The sequence below is a fragment of the Marmota monax genome, unplaced genomic scaffold, assembly GCF_021218885.2.
Source record: "Marmota monax isolate L192 unplaced genomic scaffold, Marmota_monax_Labrador192_F-V1.1 WCK01_AAM20220418_F8-fsc00109, whole genome shotgun sequence".
In the NCBI taxonomy this organism is placed as follows: domain Eukaryota; kingdom Metazoa; phylum Chordata; class Mammalia; order Rodentia; family Sciuridae; genus Marmota; species Marmota monax.
In genome coordinates this window covers 4,845,228-4,873,034 of record NW_026695229.1, presented here as the reverse complement: position 1 = coordinate 4,873,034, position 27,807 = coordinate 4,845,228, and the positions used below count along the sequence as shown (strand labels likewise).

The 27,807-nt window shown below is 38.8% G+C and overlaps 1 protein-coding gene across 3 annotated transcripts in view; it reads left to right on the top strand.

The window, feature by feature from the left end:
* Positions 1-27,807, top strand: part of Gli3 (GLI family zinc finger 3) — a 273,879-nt gene that overhangs the window by 174,000 nt on the left and 72,072 nt on the right. For all 3 annotated transcript variants that reach the window (XM_046437870.2, XM_046437871.2, XM_058576864.1), the window contains 3 exons: positions 8,490-8,695; positions 11,548-11,694; positions 16,116-16,317. In XM_046437870.2, coding sequence (XP_046293826.1) covers positions 8,490-8,695; positions 11,548-11,694; positions 16,116-16,317 — 555 coding nt within the window. The remainder of the gene's footprint in view (positions 1-8,489; positions 8,696-11,547; positions 11,695-16,115; positions 16,318-27,807) is intronic.

Genomic DNA, 27,807 nt, shown 5'->3' with positions numbered 1-27,807 from the left:
TTTGGCAGCCTCCTCTGGGAGGAATAAAATCAATTTTAGCTATAAATAATTTCATTGCTCTTGCAAGACGGCACTTATATAACATTTTTTCAGCTGTCAGAAGGATATGACTAACATAATGTGAATGGTCGCTTGGCCTCTCCATTCACAGAAAGTTCCTTTGATTGGCTTAGATGTGGCTTCCGCCTATTCCCGCCCAGAGTTAATATACAAAAGCCTAACTTCCATAATTTATCTACTCAAGTATCCAGGGTCCAACTGTTTTCCAAGAGGTTGTGCCAGCTTGTACTCACATAGTTTGAGAGTTCCTACTGCACCAAGTCCTTGTCAATATTTTGCACTGTCACTTTTTAAAATCTTAGCCATTCTGGTGGATGTTTAATAATAACTGATTGTGATTTTGATTTGAACTGCACAACACATGATGTTTATAAAAGTTTGTTAAAAGACAATAGAAAAACTATTCTTAAGAGAGAAAACTTAAATGTAATTGTATCATTTTTATTTGAAATATGTACAAAGTGCATAATACCTGGAAAATTCTGGAAGTAAATACTAAAAAATGTTGACATTGGTCAGAGGTGGATAGTTGGGATATAGAGAATGGCTCCTTTTGTAAAAAAAAAATAATAATAATTTCTTAATTTTTACATTCATGGATATGAATTCTTTTTATTCTCAAATATAAATGAAAAGTAGTTACGGAAGTCATTCTCAAGAATATCTCGAAATGATGTTTCACAAGTAAAACTAATATTACTCTCTATTATAAAGAAATCAATTATAAACCTTAAATTCTCCTATTAAGAGAATATTTACCTTATTGTGAATGTGTGCACACTAAATAACATGGGGCCTTCTCTGGCTGCTTCTGTTCAGATCCTATCTGCCTTTACTGCTGTTTCATGTTTTATATTTTTCATGATCAAGATATGTCCTAAAGGTCTCTTATTAATGCTTTTGGGTTCTGCCACTCACCATACTATATTCACTCCTATTCCTTATGTGTAATTGTCTACCTCTTTGACTTTAAACTCTTTGGAGAAGGGGCCAAGGATTGTGTAAACATATGATATGTCTCTTGAAATCTCTCCAAGTGCCGAAATCATATTGGTGTCTTAGTAGATGGATTTTTCAATAAAATATATGTCCAAAGAATAGACATTGAAACATTCATCTGTGTTTCTATACAAGTGGTTTTTAAAAATTGAAATATCAAATGGTAAATTTGTAAAAGACACAAGTTAGTTAAACTGTCAAGGGAAACATTATTTAGCGGCAAGATGAAAGGAACCACATTATCAGCCTTGGCAGTGTAATGGAGTTGATTTTTTTCTTTTCTTTTTTTTTTCTGGTACCAGGGATTGAACCCAGGGGCACCTAACCAATGAGCCACACCCCCAACCATTTTTATTCTTTATTTTGAGACAGGGTCTCACTAAGTTGCCGAGGGCCTTGCTAAGTTGCTGAGGCTGCCCTGGAACTTTCAATCCTCTTGCCTCAGCCTCCTGAGCTGCTGGGATTATAGGCGTGCACCAGCATGCTTAGCTGATGGAGTGGATTTGGGGTAGAGTTAAGGGGATGAGCAAGTGATAAGAATGCCCCCCAGAAGAGTAGATTTATAAAGAAAAAGTGATTCAGTGAGGGCTGGAGCTGCTGAAAAGGGCTGCCCATCAGGACCAGTAGCTATGAGGAAAGAATTCTCACTGCACAACTGTAGCTAGAAGAGAAGAAAGGAGGGCAAAAAAATACCTTTGCTTCTTTCTCACCACCTCCAATTTCTCCCAGCACATCTCATTAATGGAGATCCAAGGAAGTGAGGCAGCTGATCCAGCCCTTAAAGACCAGCCCCTGGGCCTGTGGTGGCTGTGGAGTGAAGGAGGGTAAAATGAAATCACTTCCACAGCCATCTAAATTTCAGGGTCACCTGGTACTTCCAGGGCAGAGGTTATCTGGAAGCATACCTTGCACTCAACAAAAGACAAAGTATAGAACTGTGCAAACTTCTGATGTATCTAGTGTATGAGTTGTGAATACTGAAATTATTTGTTTTTTGACTAAATGAAAAACCAAATTTTTACTACAAATTGTAGTTTAATAATATTGTGATTTTATTGAATGATTAATACTTTGAAAACATACTATAAGGGGTAAGTCCCCTTTGATCTCTGTTAGGCCACTGCTTAGATATGAGGAATGGTATCTCCTTGCGCTATATAAAACAAAATGAAACAAACAAAGGAAAATCTTGTTATGTAAAAACTCAACACATTTTAGTCTTCAGTAGTGAGAAGCAAGGGGGAAGTGTATACATTTCCAGCATTCCAAGCAGTGTGAAAACAAACTGTAATAATCTGGTATATAAACCTTGGTTAATGCTCTCATAATGGGTAATGCAAGTGATTAAACACTCTGATTTTAATCTTGGCATTTTAGTAACCCAATAAGATAGATGAAAAGGCAGTAACGAATTAGATTACATAATAATATTTCATTCTAGCTAAGAAGTCCAGCTATTCCCTGCAATATGTGCTTTTTGTTTTTAAGTTTATCATACTATAGTGTTAAAAATGCTCTAATAAGAATCCTCTACTCTTTTCATTATAATCTATTTTCATGGTCTTATAAAAAAATTAATCTGAATTCAAATTATGGCCACAAACAAAAACAGCTTCATAATATTTTAGTGTCTTTGGGGAAAACACCAAAATAACCCCTACCTTTTTTCTTGTCTAAAATTGTGTTTCATGTACAAATACCCAATTCCATTGAGCAGTCAGAAACAAAATGGCAGCTATACTCATTATGTTTGCATGGCCTTGGAGAGACACATGGGTAGAAACAATAGAGGAGATGTTATTGCTGTGTAGGGAACTGGGACCTTGCATACATGAGCCAAGTTGCAGGGGTAATGAAGCAACACCTCATCTCCTCAGCCCAGCCTTGGCAGCCCAGACAACTCTCACCTGGGAATCTCTGGTTTCCAGACAGCAGTTTGTATGATTTTGTTTGGAGTCTCACAGGTGTGTTTCTGTCATCTTTTGCTACAGCATAAATAGCACAGAAAGTCTGTTTTTAGACTAGTTCTAAGTTTCAGGGTTTTTCCCAGAATGTTTGTTGTTTGGTTTTTTCCTCTCCATGATTTGGGTCCACCTTCAGCAATTGAGCACACAGTCCCAGAGCTTTGTGGAGAGCCACAAAGACAGAAAAAGTGATGGAGGCCCACAGTTATCTTCAGTTCCATCCCTATGTGTATCTCCTGAAAATATAAACCAAGAGAGAGACACCTACCAGTTTTCTCTTAGCAATGCTTTAATTCTCAAAAGCAGATTCTTAATAAATTTAACAAACATTTACCAGGTCGAGTACAAGATAGTTTGTAAAATAATATGTGTCATTTATATGAGGTCTTTGTGGCTGCCTTCTTTCCACCTCCCCCTCCTCTTCCTTTGATAGAATTCTCCCTCCTCTGGTCATAATCTTGAATGGCTCTTGTACACAGTAGTGAACATACATCTGACCTGTTCAATTTAAGAAGCTTAACCTTCCCTCTCAGATTTTCTTTACAGGTAAAAACATAATAACTGACAAATGATCTTGCTGCCAAGAATTTGAAAGTGGATCTGTTAGGTAATGTAAAAAGCAGCTTTATTGAAAGACTCTAATTTATATACAGTTACATCCATGTCAGGCGGCTGCTAGAGCCATTGTAGTTCAAGGTTGAATGCTCAGAGTTGTTGGCTTAGAAACTCATTTTTGTCAGCCCTAGAGAAACATCATGCTAGCCCGACTCACAAGAGCCTGATGTGGAAACATAATTAATATTACCAACTTTTGGTGAGAAATCAAACAAGCAAGGGAAGTGGAATACCAGCTGCTGCTCTCCTAGGAAGCCAAACTGCCATTTGAACTTTTTTGCTGAGTCTAGAATCAGAAGAAAAGAAGTTTGGCTGGTTTTACAAAGTCATTTACCAAATGCCTTACACAGCAGGCACCAAGTTCCCATCTTTACATGCATGGACTCCAATCCTCTTAGCATCTTCTTGTTATTGTTTTGTGTGTAAACAAACTGATCCCTGAGTGAAAGTGAGTGACAGAACTTGAGGTCAAGTCTAGTTCCTTTTCAAAACTCTTGCATTACCTAGTTTATGTTCTGAACCACATCATGTGACTTTATGACTATTGCCAGATAACCTTGGGAAACCCAAGGACACACTTCCAACATGCTCTCAGAAGGGGAAAATGCAGACTCAAGCATCCAGATTCGCTTTGCAAGGAACGTGCTCAGGAATCTCCCAAGCTTTCCTTCAGTAGGAGAATGGATACATAAACTGGGCTACATCCAGACAATGGAATATTACTCTGCCCTAGAAAGAAATGAGCTTTTAGGCCATGAAATGACAGAGTGGAAACAGATGTCTATTACTAAGTGAGAGGGGCCAGTATGAAAAAGGCTACCTATTGTATGATTCCAGCTATGTGGCATTCTGCAAAAGGCAAAATTAGGAAGAGAGTAAAAAGACCAGTGGTTTCTAGGGGTTGAAAGGTGGGGGAAGGAAGAAAGAATTGGTGAAACATAGAGGACTTTAGGGACAGTAAAACTACTCTTTAATACTCTAATGCTGGGTACATATCATTAGACATGTGAATTATGGATGTTCACATTATAATGACATATCAATGTAGGATCATCGGTTGTAAAACAATGTACTGCTCTGGTGGGGAATGTTGATAATGGCAAGAAGCTGTGTATGTGTGGGGGGCAGTGGGGATGCAGGATATCTCTTTACTGTAGCTCAGTTTTGCTGTAAATCTAAAAACAATCGTAAAAAAAAAAGAAAAAAAAACAACAGAAAGAAGGTCCTAGCATTTCATTATTTGAAATAATACAGAATGCTGTATTTGCACCCCTAATATATATGTACATGATGATATATTTATGTATTACCTGTGATTTTATATGTATAAAGACGTGTGTATGTAGTGAATATTCATTATGTACTGGACTTAGTATATGGGGATACTTATATTAACTTCTCAAGACCCTTTCAAAGTAGGTATCCTCCCTGATGAACAGTTGAGTACAAAAATGAGAGGGTGGGGATCATAGCCAAGGTCACACAGCTGCTGGGAGCAGAGCTGGGCTCCCACCCTTACTGCTTCCCACTGTGCTGAGGTCTAACACCTGTGTCCAGAGTTCCTGATGACCTCCAAATGAGTAACCTTTATTAAAGACTCTTCTATTCCTGTAACTCCTGATCACTTTCCATTCACAGGAGTTAATTACTAGATGGTTTGTTTCTTGAGGGATATCAGCTTGCTTATTTTGCACTCTTATCTAAATGCATGTTTCATCCACCTAACGGGGATCCTATCTCCTCTGCTGTATCACTCTGGAAAGGACACATTTGAATGCAATAGAGTGAAGAACCCCAACTTCATCTCCAAATCCTGGAGGAACACTCCTTCCTGGTGTTGCTTCTTTCTTGTGTGTGTGTGGCCAGCAGAACCCAATGCTTCTGCCAGGGAACCCATGGCCCGGTCTTAGATCCTGACTCACAGGAAGCTTGCAGAGCATTTACCTTTAGACTGTGGGAAAGAACAAATGAGAGTGACACAGTAGAGCAGATGTCAGATTTCCAGACTTTCACAAGGAGAGGAGAGTGCCAGCCATCTCTGAGCATCCTTGGCTTTCTTTGGGATTGGTGACCACTCCTGCCTGATCTCTATAATTTTCATATTTTTCTGGATGCTGATTTGTCTTCCTGTGCATCATTCTCCAAAACAGAATTTGGACCTCTGGAGGTATTCTTACTACTCTTTTCTACTCTGGAATTTTAGAAAAATAGTAGGTTCTCATCTTTGTCTAAATCAAAGAATCCCGGTAAGAAATGTGGTGACTTCCCTTGGCTTTTAGCTCATATGGTTCAGACAGAATTTGTTATGTTCAAAAAAGCCTGTCAGGAGGTGAAATCCCAGGGGCTTTTTGAAGCCACCGCTCTTCAGTGTCCTCTGTGCTGGTGTCTCAGCATAAACTTACAAATAAGCTTGTGTTTTGCAAAAATTATTTTTTTGATCCATATTGGAAGAATTTATTGTCCTTTCTGGTTGAAAACAAATGTTGGGCGTGGTTCATGCCTGTGATCCCATCGACTTGGGAGATTGAGGCAGGGGATGGCAAATTCAAGGCCATCCGCAACAATTTAATGAGACCCTCAGCAACTTTATGGGACCTGTTTCAAAAACAAAAAATTAAAAAAAAAAAAAGATTGGGAATGCAGCTCAGTTGTAGACTGTCCTTGGTTCAATCACTAAAAAGAAAGAAAGAAGGAAAGAATATATGAATTTGAGCATCTCCCTTACCCTGTAATGTAACAAACATGTCTGAATGGAACTTAGGATTTAACCAGTGATAGACATGTCTAAATGGAGGCCAGGTTTCACAGTGACACAAAGCTAACTTGTAGTAACAAAGCTACAAAATTATAACCAAGGCGGGAGCTCCAATTGGTCATGCCAGTTTCTATTTATCTTATGATTTTCTCAGGTGGGCTGTTTTATTTTTATTTTTTTAATTGACACATATGTTATTGTGCATACTTACGGGGTGATACATTTATGGGTTACTATATGTTGTATCAGTACATGTACACACATCATCCTAGTTAATCAATTTAAACATACCCAATTCGACTAATTTCTGAGTGGATATGAAAACCTTGCATTGTTTTGTAAAGAAATAGCTAGTTTATGGTAGTGACTTATAAATCTAGTAAACTCTGGAATTTTTGTTTTACTTCACCGGAAGTAGAATCTGAGTAACAAATAAAAAGCTTTATTTTTTTTTTCTTAGTTAAAAAAAGAAGAAATCACCCCCAACCATACTTGAGCTTCGTTTTATTTTCTACTGAGAGAGAATTCACCACTTGAACTTCAGCGCGCTCATTTCAGCACCTGTGGTGTGCACTTGGTGAGGCCCATGTTGGTTCACCAAGGCTCTGTTCTGACAGAGTGGTGAGGGTGAGATCCAGTCAGCAGTGCCTTTGCTTCTCGAGGACAAATGTTCTTCTCCCTCTCTTTCATTTAACTCCTCAAGCCAGTGGAATAAGAGGAATTTGCTGTTCTCATTTGATTTGGATCTATCAGGGCCTCTCTCTCTTATGGCCATGCCCTCTGTGAAAGGGGAAAATGAAGAGCACCATGTTTAACTTTTCAGCCAATTCACTGGATTCTCCACACAAAATCTTTTCCACTAGGGAAGGAACAAGGCAGTGTGAGGGCTATGCAGACTGGCCATTCTAGTCATGGTGTCCCCAGGGACTTCAGGGGTGGCTGGGGTTGGTGAGTATGAAAGAGTTCAGGGACCAGGCAGAGAAGTCTCCAAGAGCAGACCAGGATGGTGGCAGCAAGGGGTATTTCATGACTTACTTGAATTTGTTCAGAGCTTGCATTCTGCCTTAGCTCATTATAACCAAGGCATGAGCTCGATCAAAATCCCATTCTTGGCCAACTTTCTAATCCTAGAAGTACTTAGTTTCTGATTGTTTGCTAAACACAGCCAATTAGAAGGTCATGTGAAAAATGGACCTAAGCTTGGTGCAGTGCCACATGCCTGTAATCCCAGCATATCTGGAGGCTGAGGCGGGAGGATCGCAAGTTCAAAGACAGCCTCAGAAACTTAAGTGAGGCCCTAAACAACTCAGTGAGACCCTGTTTCTAAATAAAATACAAAAGGACTGGGCATGTGGCTCAGTGTTTAAGCACCTCTGGGTTCAATCCCTGATATGAAAAAAAAAAAAAAAAAAAAAGAAAGAAAGAAAATGGACATAAGCAGAAAGCTGATTCTCACAGAGAAAAGAAACTGCCTTCAAAGCAGTGAATCCCAAATCCATAAAACTGGTTTTACTCACCCCATGAGTACTTTGGCAGTCAAGTGTGTGCATGTATATATGGAATGGCCAATTTCACATTTCTTGTAGACTTTAGTCTCCCCTCTCATTTATGGGTAGCCCTGCCATGGGTGTGCCTAGACTTTCGACCAGATGAATTTGGGGTTTCTCTCTCACACTCTTTCTCTCTCTCTATGCAACCCCTAATGGTAAGAAATAAGTTTTAAATGGTGCTGCTAATGTTTGAATCAAATTAAAAATTAACTGTAGCAACCACTTTAAGCTCATTTGCCTGTTTTTTAGAATTTCTTCTCATGGGGGAAGCCAAAGGCTGACCTTTATTTTCTTATATTCAGAGTGTGATGAAATTTTTCAGTGGTCACTTTTCTTTGCCCAAATAATTGCCTGATGGCATTCTACCTTCAGTGTACTGTCCCGATTTTAAGGTAAGAGTACTGGAAATATATGTGCCTGTCACTTTTTCTCAAAGACACCTTAAGGTCATTTAAAATCTTATTTATTTTATTTCACAGACAGCCTCTGCCTATGCTGATGCTTGTCTCATGCTTACCTCTTGTGTTTGATTTTCTCCATACACAGGCCTTCTGCCTTATCTAGTAGCCCGACGTATTCAGACCTGCCCTTCATTAGGATCTCCCCGCATCGGAACCCTGCTGCAGCTTCTGAGTCTCCCTTCAGCCCTCCACACCCCTATATTAATCCTTACATGGACTACATCCGATCCCTGCACAGCAGCCCATCCCTGTCCATGATCTCAGCAGCCCGGGGGCTGAGCCCTACAGATGGTAAGTCTTAGGCCAATTCTGCTTCCCTAGATTGCCTTCCCCCTGCACCTCACCTGGGACATTATATAAAGTAGATGTGATATTTAGTGAGTGTTTCCCATGTGTCAGACGCAGTACCAAATGCTTCAAGGGCATGATTTTATTTTAACCTCATAACACTTCTATGTGGATAGTGTTATCTCCATTTTCAGGTAAGGATAGCAGGGTGCAGAGGGATATACTAACTTAGAACCTGCTTATCCATGGCTAGTAAATGGCAGAGGTGGAACTCAAAGTCACATTTTGCTGACTCCCCAATCCTTGCTCCTAACTACTATCCTCTTCTGCTCTCCATATATGATTAGACTGTCTCTGCAGCCATTTCCACATGTGTATGGGTAACCTGAGCGTTTTCCTTACCTTCTCATGAACCCTTCTCTTTTCTGTATCTCAGAGACACATTTGTACAGATGTACAAATTAGAGCAGTAATTCACAAATTTTAATGTATGTAACAATCATCTAGGGATCCTGACAGAATTGACTCTACATCAGGTGGGACCTGAGATTCTGCATTTCTAAAAACCTTCCAAGTGATGTCAAAACTGTTGGTCCATGGACCACACTCTGAGTAGCAAGATCTCAGAATATGTGATGGCTCAAACCTGTTGCATGTACTTTTTATTCTTGACCATACAAAATAAAAACTGTAATCAGAAGAGTTGGAAAAGAAATAAATTTAGACATTATTTTTATAACACTTCATATATTCCTGTTGATTCTATTAGCCTCCCAATTAATTATTCTTCACATCACTTTTAATTTGAGCTGTGTATTACCCCGACTATAAAGTTATGACCCATTCCTTATATTTAGGAAAAGTATTCCCAGTCTTTTGCACACATGTACAAATCTGTTTGCCCATAATTACTGAAATCTGAATTAAGATCCAGAGTCCCTTGAGTTTTATTAATTGCAGATAGGAGGTTATGAGTTCTATGCAACAGATTACAGGTCACTTGTGATTGTTTTGAAAGCAAAGAGAAACATCATGCCCTTCATTTCCCTGAAGAATATTTAATGTGCCTTCTATGCACCCTCTTCCATGTTCTCCAAGCCAACTGCTTCCTAGGTTGATTGTGCACAGTGGGAAGCTACACAACATTTCTTAGGAAGCATCCAGTCCACTGTGTTCCCAGGAATAGCTGTCTTCCAACAGTAACCACTAGCTCATTTGTTTTGTTTTCTCCTGATTCAATGCAATGAACATACTTGTAAGGTACTCTACTCAAGGAGTGAGTTTTGCCATTCAAACCAGAGTCGCATTTTAAAAATAAAATAAAACCGAGAGACAGTCAAATATGAGTTAGCTTTTCTGCTTTGGATATGATTTTGCAATGAGAGAAATGGAGCATCCTCTCTGCGGAGTGCTTGGGAGTTGTGGAAATGATCAGCAAGCAGAGCACACAGAGGGCGGGCAGGAGGCAGCTCAAAGTGGACTTGGAATTATGCCTGGCTTGTGGAAATTTAATCTGGTCAGGGGTAAGTTGTACTTCTAGTCACTTTGCTGAAAAGCATGCTTATCATCTGCTTTCCATGATGAGAATGATGAGAATGGATAAATCATCCTTCCATTGGTTGACATGTCTTCTTTTTCCTGCTTCTCAGGTCTCCAGTTAACACCCAATCAAATAATGCCTCTACTATTTCCCTCCTGTGGTCTGTTTTCATTTTTAAAAAATATTTCTGTCTTTACCACGTCCCATGTAAAAACTATATGGACACAAATAAAAAAAAATCCACAGACCTCTTGCCAGAATGCTGGTGTTGGTAGATAATCATTGTAGCACTAACTTTTATTGATCAGATGCTATGTGCTAAGCACTTTACATGCATGCTTTTACTTTTTTGCTCTCAACAACCTCCTCTAGCTGGTTTGAATCCAGATCTCTGTGAATCTGGAGGCCACCCTCAGAACTGCTACAATATCTTGCTGCTTTTGCACATAAATTGGCAGGTGGAAACCAGTTATTATCCCACTCATATAAAGCTGACTCTTGCCAGTAAATTGCTCTAGATTGATAGGTATATTTTCTTTTTGATTTTGTAATGAAAAAAAAAGGGAAAAGAGAGCTTTTAAATTATGGAACATGAAATTGCAGCTTATCATTCAGTTGTGTGTCATTAAAACTGTGCTCCCTTTCTTTTTTTTTTTTTTTTTTCTTCTGGTAAACCCTGACTCCTCGTGTTCGTGAACATTAACTCAGACACTCCTGTCAAGAGCTTAGGGAAGTATTTTAAGTATGTCTGGAAAGATATCACAGTTGTCTGAGTTGTCTACTATTGTAAGAAATGTGAACATGCTGTGATTTGGTATAAGAAACTGTTTTATTTTGGAGGTCAATCATGGTTCTGTACACAAAGCCATGTGCCACATAATAATGTTTTGGTCAATAACAGATGGATACATAATGAAAGATCCATGTACAGTGAAGGTCCCATTATAGCACTTCGTGATAGCATTACTGTCTTAGTTTGCTTAGATACCTTCTATGATGTTCCCACAACAACAAAATACCCTAATGATATATTTCTCAGAATATATCCCCATCTTAAGGGATGCATTTTAATCATTTTGAATTCTTGTTGATTTTTTTTCAGCTGAACAATGAAAACTTTATAACATATTTTGTTCTTTTAGTTCCTTCAGTTTTACTTTCAAATAAAAGATACTTAATATATTTTGAGTTAAAGGAATAATGAGCCATGAAAGAAATTGCATTCAAGGGGTGCATGACAGGTAGACCTGAGATGCCTCAAGAAAAGTGTCTAGTTCTTCCAACTGTCACTGTGCCTCTCTGTCTCCTCCTCTAGCCCCCCATGCTGGAGTCAGCCCTGCGGAGTACTATCACCAGATGGCCCTGCTGGCCGGCCAGCGCAGCCCCTATGCTGACATCCTCCCCTCTGCTGCCACTGCTGGTGCAGGGGCCATCCACATGGAATATCTTCATGCCATGGATAGTAAGTGACAGGGCTATTTTCTAAAGCCCTGGTGGGGTGGGGGTGGGGGTGGGGGTGAGAAATACTAACTTATGAAATGGAAAGGAAGGTACAAAAATTAGGTTACTGTCTAACTTTTCAATTCTGAGAAGGGTAGAAGAACCACTGATACTCAGAGCTCTGGTCCCTTGGTTTCTTAGAAAGATTCCTTAGATGTGATCAGCTGGATCATTTGGCTCAGGGACACCAGTGAACAGGAAGGCGAAGGCAACTGTAGTTTGGAAGTTGTATATAAATAAAAACAATTGGTAAATTATCCTGCCCTGATTCTTTTGATGACAAAACAAAGGGGCATTTGCTCAGTTGTTCTTAACTTCATGGTTTAATGCTTTAAAAATTAAGTGAAAAAAAAAAAAAAACCTAAAATTGGTTTTGCATTTTTTACATTAAATGATTGTTTTGCCCTATCTTCTGAACATTAAAACTTACATTTCATTAAGACATTTTGTAGCTGCTGAGTAAGTGAAAGGGTCAAAATAGTTACATGTAAGAAAAAAATAAAAATACATTTAGGGAAAAAAAATCAGAAGAGTCTACTTCTATTACAAAGCAGTGGAAGAAAATGGGCTCATGAGGTGTGTGCATCATGTATTTTGGGATCCCTAAGGTGTATGATGATCACAAGTGAGTCCCTGATCATGGCTTTTCAATACATCCCAGGACTTTCATTTATCCTATCACGTATTCTTTCCAAGATCCCGAATGGTGAACCTAAAGCCTCACCCACCTCATACCTCAACTCAGTCCCCCCATTGGATATGACAGTGGGACTTTGAATAGGGCATTTGTTGGGAGTTTTGTTTTTCTTAACAACAGCAGTCAATTTATGCATTTCTGTCTAGAGTCTGTTTAGGTTCTTCTGTGTGAGAAGGTGTGCATTTGTCATCTCTTTGGCAATTCATTTATCAGGTTTGGAAAAGAGAAGGTGATTGGTTCACACAGGGATGTGAATCCACAGCCTTAGTTTCAGTACCACCCAGAAGTACCTCAGTGCAGCCTTTGAAAGCACCCTGTATTGGTTTCCATCCAGCAGCTCCCCCCCCCACTCCCCCCCAAACACAAAGAAGTAAAAGAAATATGTTACATCTTGTGCAGGGGTTTTGTTGTTTGGCTCTGTAGAGAGCTTGCATTTCAGATTCATCATAACCACATTTCAATTAGCGATTGTTGGGGGAAAAAGTTCAGCGTTATTATGCAAATCAGTTATTTAAAATCGGCAAATAAAGAATTAAAATAAGAGAGACTCCTTGGAAGGTCAGCCCACATTACTTTCCGTATTTGATGAGAATGTATTTAGTCAGGCAGTGGCGGTTTTTATCTAAATAAAGGATGAAGCTACCCTTTTACTTTGTAAAAACTAATTAAAGGAATTTTAATTTGCTGGAGTATATGGTAAATTGATCGTCATTAAGTAGGAATATAGATGTCCTATCATTCATCACATAAAAAAGATACCTCCTTTTTCTTTGTCAGAATTTTTTATTACCATAGAGAAACAAAACAATTAACAGGAAGCCAGATTGGAACTCTTCTTGTTGGAACAATAAGAATACTCTGGCTTCTGTTTCAGAAGGCAGCCGCCTGATTGGTGAAGGACTGCTTCCCTTTCAGCTGCCTTGAAAATGCTTACCTTGTGTTCTAGCAACTCCCTTTGGTGGAACCCCCAAACCACTGTCCCCATATACAGCACTCACTTCTTTTCCTTCACTCAGTTACTTGGGAAGGACATATTAAAAAGTCTGTAGGAAAGTACTAAATTCCTTCCCTGTTAAATAGCATTTGGTTAGACAGAATTTACAGTGATGAGCGCATGGGAATTTCTGTCATAGGAGATTTGTCCAACGGAGAATTGAAACATTAATCTTAAATTCCTACATTGCCACCTACAGTGGTAGATACAAATTGGGATCCACCTGATCAGGCTGATCCATTGTTATGGATCTTCAGGACTAGTTCATTGGCAGATACCACAATAAACTGGTTTCAGATGAACACTCCTGATTTGTAGATGTGCCAATGGTAGGCACGTTTGGGTTTCAGCAAGGTGAAGTTAGAGTATTTATATGTAGCATGTTAGAATAAACAGATCTGTGTATGGCTCTAATTATTCCTTTTGGGATTAGAGGCACCTTAGAGGATACGAAAACTTGTAATCTCTATAAAGAACATCTAGAGGTGAGGGCCCCTGAGATCCACACTGTTTATATTGACACAGACCCTCGTAACTGAGAACCACTGATGGAGGGGAAAAACAGAGATATCCCAAGCAGGCCATGTGTGACCCTAAGGGTTTCATGGTGGGTGAAAAGGTCATGCAAGGCCCCAGGCTCTATCTTTGCATGATGTGTGGGGGATGTGAAGCCTCTGGTGTTTTATTATGTCCAATGACCCCCTTATCGATCTCTTGCATCACTGCAAGAGTTAGTGAGTTAACAAGCTAGAGGTGTTCCAGGGACAAGCGCTGTCAAGCGTGTGTTGCTGCTTCTAACTCTGAGTCCCATTGAGAAAGGTTATTATCCAGCATTACATGGAAATCAACAGTAAGTCTGCTCTATCCTTGGAATGTTAGGAAGTGGTATGCCTATCTTCTTTAAAACCTTCCATGATTAAATCAGAATGTGAAATAGGTATGTTTAAGGCAAATATTATAGTAAAAGTAAAATGCTGATTTAAATAGTAAAAGGTGTGCATAGTTTGGATTACAGTTCTGTACCAACATGGCCCTAAATCAGACTGGGAATGAAACTGTTCTAAATGAGCAAACTCATTTTAAATATGCCCAAAAGAAAAATTTGAGTAGGCACCACATTTGTCAAATTGGTTTTCCAGTTGTATACAAGGATAGTACTAACTAAATTCCAGTTTGTGATTACAGTATTAACTATGCAGGCTTTCATATTCATCTAACCCTTTTCGTTAAATTATCACAAAGCTCACTTGATCATTACTTGTGTCAAGACCCATCTCTGGGTGAAGAAAGTATTCCTAGTGAATTATCCGGGGATCAAGCGCCTACACCTTTTTCTGTAGAGAAGGTTTACCTAGTACTTCAGTTTTCTGGGTACTTCAAAATTGCCTTCTTCCTGTAAGCAGGTATACCCATGCTATAATATAGTAGAAACCCTGGTTGGTGTTTTAAGCTATTCACGTTTGATTTGCCTCTTTCCTGGGGTATTATGTTTCTATTCTTTTGTTAAATTTTAGGTTCGATAACTCTGTCATAAATGTGACCTTCTCAAAGGTGGGAGTGGAACCTGTGGGCCACATTCTTCCCTAAGAGATTCAGATCTTCATATTTACCAAATATGAATGCAAATGGGAATTTAATTTTTAATTCCTCAGGTAAACCCAATTGTATTAAGTTGGAATCTTAAGATGAGTTGCTGATCTCCAGATCAGGACTGCATGGTGGAATCTTCTTGAAGGCTAAAAATTCTAATAAATGCATTATCCTCTGTTGGTTCTGATTGGAGAAGCAAGCTCCAGAGAAAAATTAACATGCACGTGGAATCTCATTATCACTCTCACAGAGATTTTTGCCTGCCCTCTTGGAAAACCTATACACAAATAACATCCCAAGACTTTTAATGTTTCTTGGGATCTATGTTTTTCGAGTTTGGGGAATTTAGGGCAGCTGTCCTCAAGCTTGCTACTGTTGAGCCAGATAGTCTTTAGTGTGGGGCTGCCCTGTACATTTCAGCAGCACCCCTAGCCTCTCCCCACTAGATGCCAGTAGCACTCCCTGAGTTGTGAGGCCTATAATGTCTCCAGATGTTGTCACAGTTCTCCTGGGGTACGAAATAACCCCCAATCGAGAACCACTGATTTAGGGTAATATAAGTTGTTTTAGTAATGCTTTAAGCATTCCAGGGAGCAGATAACTCCAGAAATCATGGGGGAAAGAAGGGCATAGCGAAGCTGAAGTTTTATTTTAGGATGCTCTAGCTCATATTTTCCTTCGGCTCATTGCCTTAAAATGGCGTGTGCAGGGGTGGGGAGGGCGGTGCGTTGCAACTGTGGGAACCACTGTCTTTGTCGCTTGTGGTGAATTAATGATGGGAATATCTAAACAGCCGTCAGATTCATAAATCACTAGCAATGAGAGGGATAACACATAAAAGTCTCTCCCTTTTGTTTAGCGATTTATCATTTTGCCTGCACATTAATAAACAGAGCTCCCCCGAGGTAAGCCTCTGGAAGATAAATATTTCTCCCTGATTTCCTCAATTGTAGCCAGTAGATCACAAGGGGGAGGAACGGTGCTTGTCACCACAAGTTGCCGGCTTCTTATCCTTCACTTCTCTCTCACAGGCCAGTCGCAATCAATAACAGGTATAGAGTCCAACTGCAGGTAATCAGGTTCTGTTTTGTTTATATAACAGGCACCAGATTCCCCAGCCCCAGGCTGTCAGCCAGGCCGAGCCGAAAACGCACCCTGTCCATATCACCACTGTCCGATCATAGCTTTGACCTTCAGACCATGATAAGGACATCTCCCAACTCCCTGGTCACAATTCTCAATAATTCCCGTAGCAGCTCTTCAGCCAGTGGCTCCTATGGTCACTTATCTGCAAGTGCAATCAGGTATGTATTTTCCTGAATCCATTATATGTGTTTTTAGTGAAATGTCATCACTTGAGTGCACCCATCATGATGCATGTTCTGTACTGATTGCTTTAAAAGGAAGAATAAAAACCTGTCCTGGGACACAAGTCACATATCAGGACAGTGAATCGAAGACTATTAATCCGGCCCCAGATAATTTTTTTACATACATGAGTCAGTAGTAGCCCATGTATAGAAAGAGTAGTTGTTCATTTATGATGAAATGAGACAGGGAGTATGGCAAGCCTTTTTATCTAGGTCTTTCCTTACTAATAATACTTCTCCAGAGCAAAACCCATTTTGTACCTGGTTGTGTGTACAGAACAGGAACAAAAATAAGAAGGCCAGTTGTGGCAAAAACCTTATCCTACTATTGTTAAAGGAACGCAATCCACTGAGAGGGAAAAATAAAAAGTTAAGAGTGGATTTTTAGTACAGTAGAAAATAAATGTAGATGACTTTGGAAAACAAAACCCGGTTGGTACTGGTCAGTTATCACAGGGAATGTGGTAACAGAATGTATCCTGCTTTTTCTATTACATATTTTCAGCTTAATTTCAAAGAGCTTAGCTTTGATCATGCCTTTTCTATAGAATGAAAGCACTTTGACACTTCCTTACATGAAAGTAAGGAAAGTAAACATGATTGTAAACACAATTAATATGAAGTATTTCTCTTCACTTATGATTGCACTTGGACTGATATCAATAGAGAATAAGCCAAAATGGAATTTTATGTGTATTTATACTGCTTTTGTCTGCTTATAATTTAGTGTTTGAACTGAGCTAGTTCACAAATGATGGAGATAGAATTAACTTGGTAATCTAATTAGTTAATTAAGAAATCCTGGTTGTGAACTTCAGCTCTCATTTCACCTAAAATTTTCACTTTTGCAAACCACAGATGATTCTTGGCCTTAAAAGTACAGACTAAAGGCTGTTTTCACTAATCTTGCTTTTAATAAGTGAGGGAAATATGTTTTAATGTTTGTTTCTATGAAAGGGCAAAAGCATTCATTGTTAATTGATGGGTTTTCCATGGTGAGTCCATGTTTGAGAAACCTCAAGTGTCCAGGAAAAAAAAAATGTTAGCAGTAGGAACATAACCATATTTACTAGAAATAATAAATGACATAATGTTCTTCACTGCAGTATATTTTTTTAAAAAATTTCATTGATGCATTATAATTATAGATAATATTCACTACAGTTTTGATTCTCTTCTAGTTCAGTTATCCATGATGCTCCTTTCAGGCAAGTTAATGTTTAAATATCATAAATCTTGGTTTAGTTAATGTTTAAATATCATAAATCTTGGTTTTTGTGTGTCATTTTCTGCTGCTTTTCTTTATTCTTTTCACTTGACCAATAACATGTAGAAACATGAAGTAAAACAAGTAACTGTACTTCCGTAATGGTAGTCAGTACACTGACAGTGAGTTTTCTGGGGTGCTTTCAAGATTAGCCACTGTAATCATTATAGGTGTTGGAGTCAGATCTATTTGGAGTCAGATTCCAGCTTTGCCACCAAGCAGCTGTGTAAGCCTAAATTACCTTTCTGCTCTGAAATTCCGTCTTCACATTTGTAAGCTGCAAATATGATACCCAGTATATAGGAAAGGGGCACTTTTTATTAAAGCTAGTGTGGATCTACAGTGGTAGGATACTACCTTCTGCCTCCCCACATAGGTGAAGTCACAGTAGAACCGACCCAGGATTGTCCCTGTTGGGGCTGAAACTACTATGGGTCCGGCTATGCTATACCAGTGACCATTCCATTCTGGCCATGAGGAAGTGAGCCACTCAATACCTGGATGTTCCTGCACTTCTGGCAAATATGCCTAGGTCATAGAGTGCCATTGGCTGTATCTCAATTTGCTCAGATTGTGCAGTTAGTACATGGCTTGACTGGAAATGTGGCATACTGTGATGTTCATACAAGCTTTCATTCACATATAAACACTCTGTCAACAACCTTTCTCTCCCTTCTGTTCAATTTCTCATCCTTCTTGATCTCTGCCAAGCTAGTTCTAGTAGTTGAGAGACCATCAGTGTCCTGACTTGGAATAATGATTTTCCCTCTTACCTCCAGGGCAAATGCCTTCATTCTCATTAGAGGTGGAGGAAGAGATTCACTTTAAAAATCAGTCAGGTTTCAGGAGAGCCTGTGACAGTCAGCTGACCCAGAGCCATCACACCCTCATTTTCCTTCTTGCCTCTGAGCCTTTGTACATTCTCTGACTCTTGAATACACAAGAACACTATGTTAAGATAAATATGTCATTTCTAATAAGTAGGAGATAATCAAGGTAACCCAAGATGAGATCCACTTGCCATGTTAAGATGATAATTAGGATAATTGTAACTAGCTACACCACCATTTGCCAGTTCTTGGGCTAGAAGAACAGTAGTACTTTGCCTTTCCCTGTTCTAAGTTTCATTTTGTGAGATCTAAAAACTGACTTTATCAATAGCCAGTTAGTGGTAGGACCAATGGATGGCAGGAAAGGAAGACTTCTGAAAGGGCAGCCAACTTTCTCCAGAGTGAGAGGTGGAAGAGAGAACGTGGATGGAGGTGCATTTGATCTCTTTGATGTACCAGGTAACAGGGCAGTGGAGACCCAAGACACACTCACCTGTTTTTACCTCACAGAAGTTTTGAAAAACAAAGTAATGTTCTTTTTGTTTTATGAACAAGCACAGTGGGTCTTTGCAAGATGAAGTTGGCCCAGGTCCTGTGCCTGGTGAATATCAATGTCTGCATTCCAATCTTCTGCTTGTTAACTTAATCCAAGCACATGTGACTTTTATTTTTACATGTTTTCTAATACCTAATTTGCCTTTGGTATTGGCAGTGCATAGGTAAAGATGTCATTAAATTTTTAAGGATGCTATTAAACTTAATGACTTAACTTTAATGACTTGAATGTTTAATGTCATTCAGATTTCTACAGCATGCCATGGCCATCTCCTTCATATTTATACCTCAGTTCTTGTCAAGGAGATCAATAAAAGCATTTATCATTATTTGATAAAAATATATTTACTTCTTCATTGAATGGCTTGCTGCTTGCCTTTAATAGGACACAACATTAAAAAGCTCTAGTCCCACCCTTCAACCCCTGTGTCCTTTTACAATGGTACGACCAACAAATAGCCCTTGAATAAATAAATTAAGGAGCTCTTTCATGAGTAACTAGAATGTCAATTGACACTTGTATTAAAGGTCGTTTCTATAGGGTAGATGTATAATACTATTTTTTCCAAAAATTAAGGTCTATATTAAGGCTATTTTACCTCCTGATTGATAGATAGATATAGAAACAAAGGGATAGATACAAAATAAAAGGTTAAAAGAGCAAGTGTCTATCTAAAAGTTTGTATATGGTTTTGTACGTTTTATATATTTGCTTAATCATTCAGACAGCTCTAAAAATGCCATATAAAACAAATATTCACAAAAGCCCACTGGCATATCAAAATATAGTACTTGGTTATGTCAGACTTTTTCAAACATGTTGTCCAGATGTACATCACAAGTCTTTTTTTTAATCTTATAGCTAATATAACTCAAAGAATAACAGCACACATGGGAAAGTATATTGTGAAATATTTCAAGTCTCCTGAAGTTGTAAGTTCTCCATCACACTGGAGAATTCCATCTAAGACTAGACGGTTCACATTATCAAAAGCAGCCTGTAGTCCTCGCCCCACAAAGTTAAAGCTAATGCTGTAAATATCCAGTTATTCACATTAAATTAAATTAAAAATATCTTACTCATGCTAATACCTTCTCTTAGATATTGAACTGCCATTAGAAGATAAGGTATTTCAAATGATCCTCATCTTCCTATAGTCTTTTGGCTAATGTAAATGGAAAGGAGAAATTTCTAACCCTCCAATATAGCTTTCTTGCTTTCAATTGAATAGCTAAAATGGTTTCCTACCCTTAATAATTTTAGGTCTGGTGTGGTCAGGAAAGATATCTCAATGAAAATGACCTTTTCCTATTCCACCTCACCCATTGAGTTGGGTGGCAAGACCTACAACTTAATCAGTGCAGATTTTTCTGTTGCTAACCTAACATACAGGAGCTCAGCCTTGAGACCAGAGAGTAGATCATGGTCTCTGTTCAGTGCCTCATCAGCCTTCTCTGTAGGACAGTAGGATCCTGGAGGAAGAATGTATCTGGCAGGTTCATCAATGCTGCCGGATGGGAGGTAGGAACCTGTCTGTCCTTCATGCTGTTTGCTGAAAATGCCTTGTTTATGTTGGAGAGACAACACAAAAATGAATAAAGAAACACTTTGGAAACTAGGTGAATTCAGTGCCAGATTATCAGTGTCTTTAAAAATCTCTGGTTCCATCTTCTAAATATTATGAGATGACTTTCTTTATCTTATAGTATCAGTAAAAGTAATAAGTACTATCTAAAAGAGAGAGAGAGAGAGAGAGTTTTAGGGTTTTTTTTTAAATTATTCATTCCCAAATATTTAACTGAGTTGGATAACTACTTGTTGCTGTCTGTGCTGGGAATGGGGGACTTATAAAAACGAGTGAGACATGATTCTCGTGGAACAGAGGGAAAGAAAGGCCTCTGAGAAGAAATGAGTAAATAAATGAGTGCACAAATGAACTTCTAGGGGTTCAGTGCAATAGAGGAAATGGCCCAGGTATTAACAGAGAATAGTACAGAGGGCCTAATTTAGGTGTGTTGAAAATTGAGACCTGGGAGATGAAGATGAGCCACCTCGGGTAGAGCTTTCTACAACTTTCTAAGAAGGGTCAGCCGATACAGAACTTGAGATAGGAAGAACAGGCCACCAGAGAATAATAACCAAAGGGCAGTTCCTCTGGGACACAGGGTTGGTGACATAGGCAGGGACTGGTTATGCCATAGTATATCCTGATATCTCTGATCCAGAGCAATAGAGAGAAGACTTAGAGCCTCTTTCTGCAGCTTTTTGATTTTATGGATGAGAAAACTGATGCTCGAGAGATGGGTGAATCAACTATATAAGTAGTTGAGGCACAAATTCAACCTGGTTGGTCTACCCCTGAATTTCCTCTTTTTATTCTCCATGCCAACTTACTTCTGTCTTAGAATCCCTCAAATGTGAGAAGCTGGCTAAGAGGAAGGTGGGAAGAACTATTTGTAACAGAAAAATAATATCCAATGATGTTTACAAGAAATTGATTATCCTTATATTTACATGGATGATCAATTACATGATTTGAATGTTTTGAGCCAGATCTCACTGGAGAGTATATCACATGAATATCATATGAAATCATCATGTTCATGGGGGGTCTTTATTTGTCTGTTCAATGGCAAGTAGCTTTTTAGTGTTTTCTTCTTCTTCTTCTTCTTCTTCTTCTTCTCCTCCTCCTCCTCCTCCTCCTCCTCCTCCTCCTCCTTCTCCTTCTCCTTCTTCTTCTTCTTTTTGTGGTACTAGTACTTAAACCCAGGGACATGACCACTTAACTACATCCCAGCCCCTTTTTATTTTTATTTATTTATTTATTTTTGAGATAGAGTCTTGCTACATTGCCAAAGGTCTTATTAAGATGCTGAGGCTACCTTGAACTTGCAATCTTAGCCTTAGTCACTGGGATTATAGGCAAGTGCCACTGTGTCCAGCAGCTTTTAGTTTTTTATAACACTCTCATAATATAAAGCCCAGTGCATTTTTCTCCAAATCTTTTCAGAGTGTGTATGCCTGAAGTAAATGTTGGAATACTTATTCATTTTGTGAGTGTGTGGGTCTTTATATGTATGCTCTTTACTACTGAGACTGGGCTGGGTTTTCCAATAAACTTGCCCTGGGTATTTTTATGAATGAAAGTGGAAGCTTTATTTTGTTCCTCCAAAATGATAGCACATTGGGTGCATGGGTAAGTGCCTATATCTACCCATACCCCAATAATGGTAGCTGTTGGCCCATTCTCTGCAAAACTGGAAAGAATTGTTATTTGAATGGCAGCTGTTGTACAATCAATCCTATTCTAATACAGCTGTAACCAGAAAGTGGAAGACCGAATTAGTACAACAACCACAGAGTGGCTAGGGAGTTTGGTTTTGATTAGAATGGTCTCTCCCTGACCCCTCTTTTCTTGAATTTCTGAAGTTGTGGTGCCATCATGTTACCTTCATGCTACCTGACTTCACCTCCAATACTTTCATGAGTAAAAGGATTAATAAAAGAGACTGGATACCAAGAAGCAAATAGCACCATCGAATTCTTGAGCCTTTAGGAAACTGAGTGTCATTTGGCACAGATTTCTTAATCCTAGTGTCCTAACCTAAAATGATCATATGAGTTTGCATATAAGTTTCTTCTAATGTTGTTTTAAAAGAAAAATCTAAATCTGAACAAATTTACCAACCAAGGCAATTAAAAAAATATGTTTATAGGTGACTAGTAGGTAGAGTTGATTTTACATTTAATACAGAGGTGCCACCTATTTTTTTTTTTCTTCCCAATGGACTAAGAGATTGGTGCCTTTGTGATTTGGGCAATCCTGAGTTCCCACTAGAGGTCTGCTGTTGCTTAGTTCTCTAATCAGTTGCATGCTTGCCTAGTTCTGTGCAGGCCATTCTAGATCATGGAGAGATTCCAGAGATGAATCTGGAAACTGATGAGCCTTCCTGCGGAAGCAAATGTAGATAAAAGATGTGGAAGACTTACTGCTCAATTACTCCCACACCCCAAGTATACTGTGCCCTGGCACAAACAAACAAAGAAATAAAAAAAAAAAAGTGTCCTTAGCATTGCTATTATATGATATAGTCCATGAAAACTCTAAGGGAAAACTGTTATTTTAGTGGAGGGTTAAATTGACCTGTGGATTGCAATTATTTCAAATAATAAAATAACTGGGTGCTGTGGCCCACTCCTGTAATTCCAGCAGCTCTGGAGGCTAAGGCAGGAGGTTTGCAAGTTCAAGCTCAGCCTCAGCAAAAGTGAGGTGCTAAGCAACTCAGTGAGACCCTGTCTCTAAATAAAATACAAAATAAGGCTGGGGATGTGGTTTAGTGGTCAAGTGCAACTGGGTTCAATCCCCAGTACCCAAAATAAAATAAAACAAAATAAAATAAAATAATGGCTTTAACCTTTAAGTGTGCAGTAACTAGGTAATATAGCCTCTTAACATCTGATTTTTTTCTCAATTATTTTTCGTTTTCAAGTAAAAACAATCAGCTCCATTTTCTCTTCCAATACAGAGGACTTCAACAAGCCATTGTGTTGCATTACATATGATTATTAAGGAACCCAGCATATCCCCCACCCTCAACCACCCACCATATGTAGAATTGCTGAAGTATTTTAAAAACACATTATGGAATTTTTTTCATATGCTACTTTAATTGATTTTTATTCACTTGCTTTGAATATTAGTGCCTTTGAAATGCTTATATTTTAAATAAACGTTTAAAGAGCAATTTTCTACAATATAAACTTTTAGTGTCCCTACTTCTATACACTCCAGGAATTAAATATGAATTTGGTTTACAGATCTATCACAAGGACTTCTGTACAAATGTTGATTCACATCACTTCATTTGTGTGAAAAAAATAATGTTTGTTGTGAAAGTCAAACATAATTATGTATTTCAAAGCTTTATGTACTGATTATAATTAATATATAACTTTCTAGTTAGAATGATTATTTTATTCTTTGGAAAAATAAATGGGATATGCAGCTAGTACTCAGGTAAAACTTGTTGAATTAATGGAAATACAGTGCGTAGATTTTATGGTATTTATTTTAGTAGTTTATCATCCTTCCTTTCTGCTTACACCTCGAAGTTAGTCCAGTTGGGGATAGTTATTGAGGTTCCCCACAGGAGACTTCCACATAAGCGAAGCTTTCCTATACTATTTACTGCAAAATTAAGAACTAAAGCCCAATTTTCAAATTTTGGGGTATGTGTGCTGGGAATCAAACCCACGACCTCATATATGCTAATTACATGCTCTGCCACTGAGTTGTTTCTCAGCCCTAGTTTGTAAAACAGAAACACACTTTGTAAATGGGTACTGATAAAACTTTATACCTCTGATTTTTTATAGAGAATAAATAAATACGAATCATAACTTTCTTAAAAAGACTGAAATTTTGAGAATTATATTTTTAAATCTGTGGAAAACAGAAATGCTTCCCACTCAGATGCAGGTGGTTGATCCCTGGGAACTCAGCTTTGAGCTGAACATAAAGGAGGAGCAGTTATGTAACTGTGAGCAGTTATCCTTAAATAGAGAAGTCCAGAATTCTGCATCTGCATCATGGTATTCAGTGAAATGCCTCTTTAAACAATCCATCGATCATAAATCTTTTCTGATAGTCAGAGATCTAAAATAGACATTTGTTTTCTTTTCTACTCTTTAGTAAAATAAAGGGTAAGTTAATACTTAATTTATCCTCTTTAAAACTAATATTTTAGATAAGTGTTTCTCAAAGTGTGTCTCAAGGAACTCTTATCTCTAGAAACTTCTCCAAATTCTGCTGTAAACAGTATCTAGGATGGGACTTTTGGAACATATATTCCTAATTAATAGTTCCTTCAGGACCATAATCCCTGAATTTTATGCCCTTGGCACTTCCTTAATGGACCATTATCTGACAGGGCCCATGATTCGGTTAGCATGGTGCTAGGGATGGTCTGGGCCATCTAACACTTTCTTCCTAAGGTCTTATTGATGAAATAAAGACTAACAATTATGTCACATTTTTATAAATGTCACTCTTTTCTTAAAGGACTCTACTATTCTTGTAGTTAGTTAGAAAAGATGACTACAGAAATAGTTTTTTAAACATTACTTTTAATGATTGAATGAAAAGAATTCAGAATCAGAATATAAAATTAATTTTTCATCAAGTAACTCAGAAAAGAATAGGTGACCAATGGGACGGTCTTGAGGTTGTAATACTTAGGTTTTAGACTCCAGTGTTAAATCGTTTTAGATCTGAAGAGGAGAGAGTAGTGAGTTATGAAAAATTTCAACAATATTAATACTTTATGTGTCTAGGAAATTGTGAAATGAATACATGAACTATTTAGGAAGGCCCCCTTCCCCACCCAGGGCCTTTAAAGGTAGAATTTACCTTTTCTTTTTAATTCTGTTCTTTGTAATCTGCAAAGTCTTTGCTGAGCTGCTGAGATGCTATAGGAAGAAGTGAATTTAGACACTAGCTTTGATGATGTAACACTAGTTTATAGGCATGATGTCTGGTTGTAGTTTTCAGGGGGAAAGTGGTTGCTTTTCTCTCTCTCTCTCTCTCCCCCCCCCCCCAACCCCTCTCTCTCAAGTAAAAAAAATAACTATTTCTAGACAGAAAAATGATCGGTCCTGAAGATGTCACATCATAATCCCTGGAACCTGTGAAAAATACATTACTTTACATGCTAAAAGGAATTTTGCAGATGCTATGAAGCTAGAGATCTTGAGATGAGATTAGCCTGGATTATCTAGGTGGCTCTAAGGTGATCACAGGGTCCTCCTAAGAGGGAAGCAGGAGGGTCAGGCTTAGTTGAAGGGAGGATCAGAGTGAGGCAAAGCTCTGAGCCAAGGGATGTGAGCATCCTCTCAAAGATGTGGATGAGGTAAGGGAGATACAAACCTGCCAACCCGTTTTTGACCTCTGATATCTGTAAGATGCTGGATAACATGTGCTGTTTCAAGTCTCTAACTTTGTGGTCCTTTGTTGCAACAGCACAGGAAAATGAATGTACTGAGGAAGATATCCAGTCACTTACAGATTCAGCATTGAGTACCGGCTATGTGTCCCGTGCCGTTCGTTACCCAGCTCATCTGGGCCTTCCTTTCTAGGAGGGGAGAGAAAGAATATAATTTTCGAAAATGCTGTGTGCCAGCCACCATGAGAAAAGAATCCTCCAAAGTTGATAACATCTATGTGGCAGGGAGATGCAGATGGAGCTCTGAGGAGCTTTTGATGAGGGCCTTGGTTCAAGAAGACCTCTGTATGTAGGTGATGCATGAGCTGAAGCCCAAATGACAAAAAGGAAGTAGCTATGGAAGCAAAGGTTCTAAGCAGGGAACATAGCAAATGCCAAATGCTACTGTGCCGAGAGGCAAGAGTTTGTTAGAGTGCAGGACTCCCCTCTTCTGTGGCCCTCCTCACTTGGATGTAGAGCTTAACAGGCAGTGTCTTGAGTTTCCTTACCCCTCAATCACCAGAAACGCTCAGATGCTTTTTTCTCCCCCCACACATTTTTCTCAAGAGAGTAGAGGGTGCATGTGGGAGGCATCATTTATAGAAAGGGCATTCTGTCTGTTGTTCTTGGTATCCCATGTGGTGTGCCCAATCACGGTCCATCTTCTGCTTCTTTCCTTAGAAAACAGTCTGAGAACTCCTCAGGCAGCTTATGAGAACAGAGGAGTTTTGACTCCCCAGCCAAAAGCTTTCCTCTTCTACCATTATTTCTAAACAGGCTTTGCAATCTGGAGCTGAGCAGCTCTCCTATCTGCAGCACCTCCCAGGAGCCAAGTGGCAGCTCTTTGGGGCTAAGAGAAGGCATCCTGGTGCCTCTCTGCCCAGTTTTTTGTATGCAGAGAAGTGCTTGTTTTACTTGCTGCATCATTATGTATAAGCTGGGAAGGCTGAAAATCATAGATCCATGTGTGCCCTCATGGTGCCTGCAGTCTATTAGTTGAAGAGGATTTTTTTAGAGCATGTTTATTTCCATCACCTGGTTTTACCAAAGGAAAGGAGACATTCCCAAAGTATGCTGAAAGTGCTGCAGCTCCTGTCCAGTCACCCTGAGGACAAGGAATACTGACAACCTAGGGAACAACTGTGGGAATGTTGAGCCTCAGTTGGCTTCTCTCCTGCATCTTTTTAAAAAGGTGCCTTCTCTGTCTGGCAATCAGTATTTATGAATTGCTCGTATATAAAAACCAAGGGAATTTTCTGCCTTGTGAAACGTTTTTTTTTAATGGTCTTGATTCCTGATCAGGTACTAACTTCTTTAAGCCCCAAATTCTGTGCCTCGCCAAATTAGAAGTGTCAGTGACCTTCTGGGACTGCTTTCTGAGTCTGTCTGATAGTCTGGAACCCTGGAACTCTGGAAAGGCGTGCCAAGGTTCACACAAAGTCTGCGTGACATTGTAATTATACATGAAGTGGGGTCCTTTGGTTTTTGTTTCTTTAATGAACAGAATAAGGTAGTTACACACTTAGTAATACCCATTCACCCAAAGGAAGGGGGTGGTGTTAAATCATTGCGTTTTTTGATGAATGGCTTGTACACTGAAAAATAAATTGGACAAACTGGCATAGAGCTCAGTGAACATGAAATCAGCTATTAGAAGAAAGCTTGTGAACAAATTCTGAGGCAGATATGCATCTTTTGATTAATGCCCTATCAATCATCCACACAGCTACCTTAGCTAAGTCTTGCTGTAATCATTCATGGTTGCTTTTGGAAACACTGGCAGAAACTATA